Source organism: Podarcis tiliguerta (genome assembly GCF_965153285.1).
Source record: "Podarcis tiliguerta genome assembly, chromosome: 5".
In the NCBI taxonomy this organism is placed as follows: Eukaryota; Metazoa; Chordata; class Lepidosauria; order Squamata; family Lacertidae; genus Podarcis; species Podarcis tiliguerta.
Window position 1 is genome coordinate 77,746,265 of NC_139538.1, and position 10,265 is coordinate 77,756,529.

The 10,265-nt window shown below is 41.8% G+C and overlaps 1 protein-coding gene across 3 annotated transcripts; it reads right to left on the reverse strand.

Annotated features, from left to right (window-relative positions):
* Window positions 1-310: 310 nt before the first annotated feature.
* LOC310679064 (mannose-binding protein-like) lies at window positions 311-6,270 on the reverse strand. Of its 3 annotated transcripts, none has more exons than XM_083443775.1 (5): window positions 6,149-6,270; window positions 5,035-5,209; window positions 3,586-3,693; window positions 2,258-2,341; window positions 311-1,337 (listed from the first exon to the last, which is right to left on the reverse strand). In XM_083443775.1, the coding sequence occupies exons 2-5, from the start codon at window positions 5,198-5,200 to the stop codon at window positions 964-966; spliced, it is 732 nt and encodes a 243-aa protein (XP_083299901.1). In that variant the 5' UTR covers window positions 5,201-5,209; window positions 6,149-6,270; the 3' UTR covers window positions 311-963. The 3 variants fall into 3 exon arrangements, with proteins under 3 accessions (XP_083299901.1, XP_083299902.1, XP_083299900.1); XM_083443776.1 differs by having other exon boundaries at window positions 5,022-5,209; window positions 6,149-6,176; XM_083443774.1 differs by lacking the exon at window positions 6,149-6,270 and having other exon boundaries at window positions 5,035-5,301.
* Window positions 6,271-10,265: the final 3,995 nt, after the last annotated feature.

A 10,265-nucleotide genomic window follows, 5' to 3' on the forward strand; every position in this document is an offset into this window, starting at 1 on the left:
CCAGATGTTGCGCCCGGTGCGGCTGGCCCCCCCTGCACCCCCCACGCTACGCCACTGCCCAGTGAGCTTCATTCCCAAGTGGGGATGTGAACCCTGGTCTCCCAGGCCCTAGTCCAATACTCTAACCACTGCACCACACTGGCTCATCTCTTTTAATACCTAACTCATGTTGCAAGAATCCAGAACCAACCAGAGTCCTCTGCAGCATGTACTGTCAGTGTACCTGTACTTAGAAATTAATTAATATACATTTCACACACTGCATGTAGCACTCTAGACACTGTAGTATACAAGTATATACTCTTGCTACTCCTAAAACATATGGGCTGTTTTACTTATTCATCACATGGCTGCAATTACACCAGAACAGAATCTAGTACATGAAAGAGATTCATGAAAAACACAGCTTTAAATTTGTGAAAACGTCAACAATAAAACAGAAGGGCAGATCTCCAGCCTTTCCAGGTGCACATCTAGACATAGCTGAGGCATGTTGATGAGGTTAAATGGTTTTCCACAATTAATAATATATTTGAATATTCTGCAAATTAGACTAATAGGGTTTGTGGGTGGTGGTTTTGCATATGGCACTCTTAAGCCTAAAATGGCACATCCGTCATTGAGGTTGGCAGACTGACAGGAGCCCCCTCCCCTATATTGAAAGTGGTGCAATAGAAGCATTGTTGCCCTCTCTATCATTCTGCTAAATATGTTTTGCAGCTTTTTGTAACATTTCAAGAAGCTGAAAAAGCCTTTTGACCGCAGATTACTGTGGCACAAAAGCTGTGTGTGCAGAGCAGCAGAAAATAATCCTTCTGTCATGCTACTTTTAGCTATCTTAAAAACCACCTCTCTCTCCGCCTCAAACTTAAAAACTGCAAATTTGCTGTGCCATTAAGTTAATAACTGTGAGCACAGGCACCCACAGGGTTAAGCATCTTTTGGGGGGTGGGGGTGGAGAAGTTACAGTTCACAAACAGTCAGTGTTTTCCGTTCACAATCCAAATCGTTCCACTGTCCATCCTGAACTATTGTAACACAGTCCTCTTTATTACCTGAGTTACTGGGCTCTCCTTGTTTCCAATTTGTGTAACTTAGGGGTGCCCCATTCACATACACGAATCTCCCTTCAGTTTGGATATCGTTGATACCGAGAAAAACAATCTTCGAATTCCTCTTTACTATTTCTGCCAAGGCTGCATTTTCTGCTGCGTTCTTCGGGGTGGCAAGAGCTGCACCTCCATTTTCACACAGTCTTTTTCCATTGGAGTAAGTTAGTTCTTGACCAGTTGAAACAAAAAATTTCTCTCCGACTTTCACCTGCTGCAACATCACAACTAGACAGAGAGAGAAAAGCACAGCACAGTGTGAAGCACATGAGAAATAATTGCTGGCAACCTGAATAGTAACTGTTCCACACTTACCCACATGGGCACAATCCATCCAGAGTCAAGCACTTTAAACTACTAGCAATTTGAATGGTAGACAGTTGACTATATGCTTCCCAATGAAATAAATGGGATATAAAGGCAATTCATTCTGGATAAGCCGTGCCCTTTATAAAGCTCCCCCAACTTGCTGCCCTCCAGATGTTTTGGACTGCAGCCACAACTCCCATCAGCCCCAGGTAGCATGGCCTGTTGCTAAGGATGATGGGAGTTGTAGTCCAACAACATCTGGAAGGTTCCAGGCTGTAGGAGGCGGCTCTTTAGGTTCATCAATATCCAACACACTGAGGAAAATCTGTCATTTCCCTCCACACCCCACCCACAATAATCAGGGCTTTGAGTCCCATTGTCCCACCTCAAAAGCAAAACAGATTAGCACCCACTCAACCCAAATTTTGTTTTTTCACACATACAAAATGTTGAACAAGCTGATTAATAAAGGATCGATTTTGTTGGTTGTAAAATCTGCATGGGATGACATGATCGCCTCACTTTTTGTGTGGAGAGCATAACGTGGCTCTAAGTAATAAAAAGAGATGAGACGATAGTAGAAAGTTTGCAGCATATGAGCTATTGACAACACAGACTGACTCCTTTATATGGGCAAATCTTAGTTAGGCCCATCTGCACTATACATTGAAAGTTGTATCATACTATTTAAACAGTTATGGCTTCTCCCAAAGAGCCCCTGCATACCTCGCTATTAGCTTGTTGTTTTTGCACTTCCACTCACACTCACGCACACAGCACAAGCAACCATTTAAAAATAAATATAAAAACAAGCACTGAAAATGCATATTCCATCTTACTCTTTTTATACTTGGTAAGGTCAGCCTGAAGAGTCTGGATTTTCTTTTCCAAAGCAGTTACTTGTTGTTGAGTGGAAGTAATGGCTAAGGTGAGAAAATGAAGATATGGTTCATACAGTTAAGCACAAATGATTTATATTGGAAAGTTGACCGTTGGTTTTGTTTTACTAATGTTTAATCCAATTATAGGACCAGTTCAGCAGCAGATTAAGCTGCATAGAGAGGTCTGTGACTTTCTTGGAAGCATTTCTCTTGGGCTCCCAAAGCAGTGATGGCCAAACCTGGCCCTCCAGCTGTTTTGGGACTGCAACTCCCATCACCCCTAGCTAACAGGACCAGTGGACCAAGGATGATGGGAATTGTAGTCCCAAAGCAGCTGGAGGGCCAAGTTTGGCCATCACAGTCCCAAAGGATCTACATTGGTTTCTGGTATGTTTCCAAGCAGAATTCAAAGTGTTGGTGCTGACCTTTAAAGCCCTAGACGGCCTTGGCCCTGTATACCTGAAGGAGTGTCTCCACCCCCACAGTTCAGCCTGGATACTGAGGTCCTCCTCCAAGGGTCTTCTGCTGGTTCCCTCACTGCAAGAAGCGAAGTTACAGGGAACCAGGCAGAGGGCTTTCTTGCTAGTGGTGCCCTCCCTGTGGAACGCCCTCCCACCAGATATCAAGGAGATAAGTAACTATACAACTTTTAGAAGACATCTGAAGGCGGCCCTGTATTGGGAAATTTTTAATGTTTGATGTTTTATTATGTTTCCATATGTGCTGGATTCTGGCTGGGGTGGGGTATAAATAATAACATTATTATTAAGAATTATTATTCCTGATTTACAGTAGATTATCCATGGAGTACTTTCAGATTTCTGTGGTTCAGTTTATACATCCAGCAGGCTCAATGTGCTTGCTCTATGTGGGTCTGCTGCAGCCAGGTTCATGCTGTGATGATACGAAGACATCATTGTATGGATTGCCCCCTCCACATTAGTTTATCCACAAGCTGCCCCTGTTTAAATGATGATGGCATCTTTAAAAGGTGCCACTTGAATAATAGGGAACAGGACGGCTCTGAATGCCCTAACCCCATTGTGACACTGGTTGACATAAATGGTGCTTCTACATGAACTCACAGATGTATTCCCAGATGCAATGGCTTGGGGACCACAAGATGCATTTTGGCCCTATGATTTTCTAAGCAAAGCTTTCACTGAAGAATAATTATCATGCAAACCATTCACTGGCATTCACAAAGAAGAGGTTATGTTGGTCTTGAAGTGCCCATTCATGTCTTCCTGAAAGCAAAATTAAGCACCCGAAAGTTGATTTCTTACCTGCCATTTCTCCCTTTTGTCCTTTCTGGCCTGGGGGCCCTGCAATTCCAGGCAATCCAGGAGGCCCTGCCTTCCCAGGAAAACCCTGTTGGCCCCTCATTTGGACTCCTTGTGTTTGAGAAAAAGAAACAGCTTTTAGATACTATTCCCCCGTAACAAACAGCCAACAAGGGAAAAAAGGTCACTTTAAATAATACACATTCACACTCCTGATGGCAGCCTTTGTGACAAGATGTTCCTAGCGCTCACCTTGTACTCAGCTGATAATTGTGATTCTGTTCTGATGTCTCTGCAAATCATCACAATTGTTTATTCTCCTCCTGGTTCCTATATATTTACCCTGCTCACTCTGTTCCCTGACTCCCCACCAGCTCTGCCTAGATTTGCTTTGCTCCACAATCTCTCTTCCACTACACAGTGCATACATGCACTCAGCACATATATACAGACCAGGCATATCTCCCTTTCCTGCCTCCTCTTTCTCTCTCGCACATTTCACATATACACAGCTTCACATACAATTATACCTTCTGCTTCTCTCCCTTCCCCAGACAATGCGCTTGCTCTCCCCCCCCAGTGCATCACTCCCCCCATCACATAGATCCTTCTCTCTCTTCCCAAGAGGATCTCTGCACTACAAATCCGCCTTCAAGCTGTCTGAGAAGCTCAGTGTGTAAATAGGTTTAGAACTGGTTGCTCCAAGCTCAGACCGCATGGCTTTAACAAGCCTTTCTTGTGTTCCTATGCTAATAATGTAGGAACTTTCACTAGTGTAGCTAATCCACGTTTTATTGCCTGTGTGTTCCGACTGATATATGGAAAGCACATGAACCCGACCTTTGGAGAGTTTGCAGGTAAGCCACTTTTAACTTATCAAACATGTGGTTTTTTCTATGCTAAGGGAAGAGGGGAGTTTTGGAACTCACAAGGGGATATTTCAAAGGTCTAACATCCTATATTGACATGCTTTACTTTCCTGCATATGTTGTGATTTAAAATATCTGCTAGGGTTTGCTCAACAAAGAGTATCAAACCCAAACTGGGATCTTGGCATCCAGGAATCCTCCTTTTTAAGACCTATTTTCCCCTTGCCACCAACAGGGACAAGGAAAGCTATTTAGTCACTTCTCTCTTCCACCTCCAATGCTCAAAGAAAAGAGCTTGGAAAAGTGCTATGAAGCACCCAGCCACCACTCAAAGCAAAAACATCCAGGGCTTGCTTTTCAGAACCATGGAGACAGTCCGCACCCTGTCCCCATGCCTTTTGGGACTTTGGAAAACAGTATGACGTCAATGTAAGCAAATAGAGGAGGGGGGGGAGAGAAGGGTTAAATACATAGCAATGTGTAACCACCCTGCCAAGTCACACACACACATGAGAAACCCTGCTGAGATATAGATGAGCTATCATAAGGTGCCAAAGATTACCATATAACTATATGGAGATACCTTGGTCTCCCTTCTCTCCTTTGGGACCATCTCTCCCATCTCTTCCTGGTAAACCGGGGATTCCTGGGTTGCCACATGCCATTACTGTGCAAGTGTTTGTTTCAGAATCAGTGGCCAATGCCAGCGATGTTCCCAGCATCAGGGCGATGAATATTCGAAGATACATTGCTGATACCTTAGACAGATAACCAGTTAAGAGGAAATTATTTTGAGATCTTTTAGAGGTTGCCTATGGCCACTCTGCTGTTCTTTCTCTGCCAGTGAGGGAGGACTCTGTTTTGGCCTCCTAAGATGAGACTCCCAGAAAGCCATCAGCCCACCTGTCAGTGTGTTTTGTGCCATTGAAGGACATTGGTCAATTTGAATTCTGAACAATTGTTACTTTACCCAAATTATCTTGATGTTATAGCTGTGTGAGACAACTGCAAATGCCGTTGGTTGGAGAATTATAGGTTCTGCACAGAACTACAGTTCTGGTAAATGAGCCACTGTGGCTGCTTGAGGACCATAAAAATTTGTGCCCTGGCTTTTCAGACTCATCTACCCATGTACTATCTGAAACCAAAGGGGCACATTGGTTGCCAGATGTGATTTCTCCCTCCCAGCTCTCCTACCCCCACTACTATAAATAGTATTTCAGCTGTCATACTAAAACAGATGTGTCAATTAAACAGGTTTATCTGATTAATTGTCTGCCTTTGAACCAATCCATGGTTTAATCAAATAAATTTAAATAAATGCCCATATTACCAACTCTTCATCGCCAACAAAATAAAGCCTGTTGCATATTGTAAGGAAGACATTTAATATTTTATTTGCATTCCCCGTCAGAGGCAAACATCCAAAAAAGCATGCCTCTAATTCAGTCCCACAAATTAAAGCAATTTAAAGTGGACTGGTAAATCAACTAACAGCACACTCCTATCTCTGTCTATTCCAAGATAAGTTCTATTGAATTCAAACTTTTTCACTCCCAGGTAAATGGGGTTAGCATTACATTCAGGCTTATTTTGAGAATGGGGAAACAGCAGATGGATTAAACTATTTTGTAGAACTGGAGGAGTTTAACAAGCAAAGTTTTCATCCAGCATTAATCTGAAGCAGCATTACTTACCGGTTCCTCATATGTTTCCTTGATCAAATGAAGCAGCTCAGCTGATTTGAAGAGAGATGAAGGCTAGCCAAGAAAGGGGAGGATTTCTGTTTTGCTTAGAATGGTGGGGGGAAAATCAGTAGGAAAATCCCATAGATAAGTATGTTTTATTTTATCTCTGTGGATTGCAAAATTGTACTTTATACACCAGCACTTACTGGCACCACTGCATGAAGTGTTTCAGCATAACCTTTTCCCCCCAGTCAATTTACTGGAAAACAGGGACAAATTCTAGAACTTGCCCTTTCATATAATCACTGGAAGTGCTTCTTCCAGCAAATAAATCTACAGACATCTTATAGAACTGTGATACAGAAATTGGTTATATTATGCATTATAGAGATACAGAAATCTAAAATGCGTTATACTTTTTGCAGCATTATCAGAAAGGTTGGGCTGTCAATCTATAACCATTTTTGAACCTTCTGATGAGTTTGTTCAGAGTAACCTTCCTTGTAAGCTCTCAGATAAGTAAGATAGGTGAAACCAAAGGGAAGTAAACATGTTTTTGTTAAAACCATCCAAGTTTCCCAAAAGTAATGATGATTAAATCCGCATATGACCTCTCCATGCAGTTAAGCAGAGTTCCAGAATATCTGGAGAGGCCATAAAGCTCTTTGCAAAAGATTAAGCTAGCAGTGAACAGTAGCTTTAAAGCCAGTCGAAACTGAGGCAAAAGAGGGTGGGTGGTGAACAGTTATCTATCCATGTTTCAACACTGGGCCCTTTTTCCAGTCACAGAGGATATTCCCTATTCAAAAAGGCTGGATGTAGCTGATGCCATCCCAGCTGTTACACCAGAATCTAAATTGGAACCTGGGAAGTATTTTTTTTCCTTTCTTTCTTTCCACCCTGAGAAGTGTTTTGGAACCTAAGGGAAAAACACAAAATCAAAAAGAGCAAGTTCAGGTAGAGTGGATGGCCACACCTGAGAAAGAAGAAGGGTGGATCTACACTCATGGTTTATAATGTTAAGGAAGGGTTAAGAAATGGTTTTCACAACGTAGATGGACACATTGTGTTCCGCTTTTAATGTTCATAATGCGTTATTAAAATGAGACGCCAGAGGGCTCTGCAGAGCAACCAGAAACCAGCAATAGGGAAATGATGTTTTGACGGACAAAACAAGGTAGGAAACGCTTTTAATCTACAAGTCTGCCCTGTAACATTTTAGAATGATATCTCTAATATATCATTCTAAGTAAGATATTATTAGATAGTAAATATATCATTCTAATAAAGTTAAACATGTCTCTTGTAGATCCAAGCAAAGTAAAACAAATCCCATTATTCTTCATTGAGCAGGAACATCATAGGATCAGGCACTGCCTGGAAGTAGGGTGCTGTGGGTCCTACTTATTGGAAAGGGTCCTCTTTTGGAAAGGTAGCCTGATTCAAGTATAAATCACCATAAGGATGGAGAGCAGGGACCCATGAACAGGTAGCGGCACCCTGAGCAGCAGACTGACACAGCTCACCTGATCAGTCTTCCCCACAAGCCCACCATGGTGAGGTGTGCTCTGTTTATCTCCCAATTATTGCAAGTTTTATGCAAATGTGTGTCATCTTTTGTACTCTTTTTTTGATGACATGTACATGGCTACCCCAGCTGAGGGACTTTCATGAATGTGGAGGGGACAACAAAGTATATCACAGGGTAACAGATTAATAGAATTGCAGAGTTAGAAGGGACCACGATGGTTATCTCCTCCTGGAGTGCAGGAATCTTTTGCCCAGCATGAGGCTCAGACCCATGACCCTGAGATTAAGAGTCACATGCTCTACCGACTGAGCTAACTCAAGAGTTTTCAGGTATAACTGCACTAACTGGCAATAATACAAAGGCTTCCTTCCCACTGGTAATAAATATTTTGTCTCCAGCTTTATTTACCACTCCTGTCAAAGCGAAGGCAGCATAAGAGAAGAAAAGTAATGATTTATACAGTCAGATCTAAGGATTATTCACATGCATGCACATTAGGCAACAGAGGCTTGGAATGGAGACAAGAACATCTTGGGATGCTGTCCCACAAAGCTCAGAATGTGTAGCAACAACCTTTTCTCCTTCCGTTTCAATATTCATGTTACATGATGGGCCACCATAGTTTCAACAGGGGTTTGGGCCTTGAGCTTCTCAAAAAGCAGCTCTTCATAGCAAAACAGCAAACCACCTTTGCAACCAAGAAGGCTTTCTAAGGTAGCTTGTGATGTTTGCAGAGAATCTGCTCAAGCTCTTTGGACCTTGGCCCATGTTTGTTAGTGACAAATGTAATCCATTGTCATTGCCATGACACACATTACGTGGAAAGAAGGGGGGGGAAATAGAATAAATGCATGATAACCATTCTTACACATGCATGCATCAACTAGTCCATCTTGAGGTTCTCTGCTCCAACTGTCAGAAATCTTTTATTTTAATGACTGTTCTTTAATTCAAAACATGTTAATTGCTCAAGAACATAGGGCAAGTTCCTTCTTTCAGAGACCTACCATTCCATTGTGTAGTATCGAGAAATTATCAGGGTTCTGAAATGCACTTTAGATTTGAAGTTTCAGGTGGATCTAAGGCATTAATTTGTTTAATTGTAGAATTTAATCCTAGATGGGACATTGACCTGATCCAGCAACTCTTCTTGTGTTTTTGTTTGATCTGTTAGATGCTGGACATTGGAGTGGTTTTGTTTTGTTTTGTTTTGCTTTGCTTCTGTTGTATATTTGTTAAGCCTTGCAGCTCAGAGAGAGGAAAAGACTGGCACTCTCTATGGGGTGTTTTTCTGAGGATGTCATGAGATGACAGAGATAACAAAGATGACCTTGAGATAACCTAGGGTTGGCCTTACCTGAAGTTGGCCTTACAGGGAACATGTGTTTGCTGATGAAAGTGTAATGCTCCTCAGCAAGATAGGGTGAGTATTTAGGGCTTTAACTTATAGTATTGTTCAGTCAGAGGGAAGATCCGAAAGACTGATACAACTGACTGACTCATAATGTGACTCTGAAGGTGACATCATAAAGAACCAGGGCTTTTTTACAGCCAAAACTTGCTGAAACTCAGTTCCGGTACCTCTTAGGTGGGCATCATTGCCATTATAAGAGAACAAAGTGAGTTCATGGTGTGTTCTGGGAGATCTTTTTCTAGAAAAATAGCACTGTATAGAACCATCTTTGATTCGTTCATTATGCCTGCACTTTAGCTCCTACTAATCACTAGAATAAGTGTAGGAGAAGACGGTTCAGGGAAGAGAGATGACATGGGCTGCACCAGGCTGTATAGATTAGATAGGTGTGGAATGACTAATCTTTACTATATCCACACTTTAGAGCTGGCAATGCAACCCAATGAACAAAATTACTTGCAAGTCTCCATATCTTGGCAACAGGGTCTTTTCACAATCATAGTACCCTCAGGGATCCAATATCCTTTCCTTTGCAAGGTCTGTGGTTTATAAAGGCATCTTGACTGACCTAATGTCTGGTAATAATACAAAACATTTGGGATTACAGCTAGAAGGCAGTTTTTAAAAGCATGAATTTTTTCCTCTCTGCCTTATGCAGCATGCTTTGACAATGCAAGTTGTCACAGGAATACAAAGGAGGATAGATATTCTGCTATGCAAAAGTGGCCCACTTTTCCTAGGTTTTTCTGTATCCCCAAACTGGTGAGCAATAAGGTCCTGCTTTTGATGGTCAGAAGTTTAGCAGGGCTGTTGGCCTGGTTGAAAGGAGACAACAAGAATCAGAAAATATTCCTCTATGCCACAGGAGCGGCAAGGATCCTAATTGCTAAAAACTGGAAAAATGAAACTGTGTCAACAAAAAAGGAATGGCAAGACAAACTTAGGGTATATTGAACTGGCTAGATTATCAGAGGTAATTAGAAATCACACTAGACAAGAGTTTCAAAAAGCATGGGGAAAATGCAGAGAATACTTCACAAAACAGTGCCCCAAAATACATACCTGGACTTGTTTTGATTCATGTCTGCAGGAGACTTTGTGGATATTTAAATTATAATTAGAAAAATCTTAATTATTCATAAAGGAAACAGTTTATAAGAAGTAAATAAGGAAGCCAGATA

Coding starts and splice junctions, on each gene's coding strand:
- LOC310679064 (XM_083443775.1), bottom strand. CDS start 5,200: ATGTATCTTCGAATATTCATCGCCCTGATGCTGGGAACATCGCTGGCA. Junction 2,342..3,585: donor ACAAAAGGGAGAAATGGCAG/GTAAGAAATCAA, acceptor TTCTCACCTTAG/CCATTACTTCCACTCAACAA. Junction 1,338..2,257: donor CCTTACCAAGTATAAAAAGA/GTAAGATGGAAT, acceptor CTCTCTGTCTAG/TTGTGATGTTGCAGCAGGTG.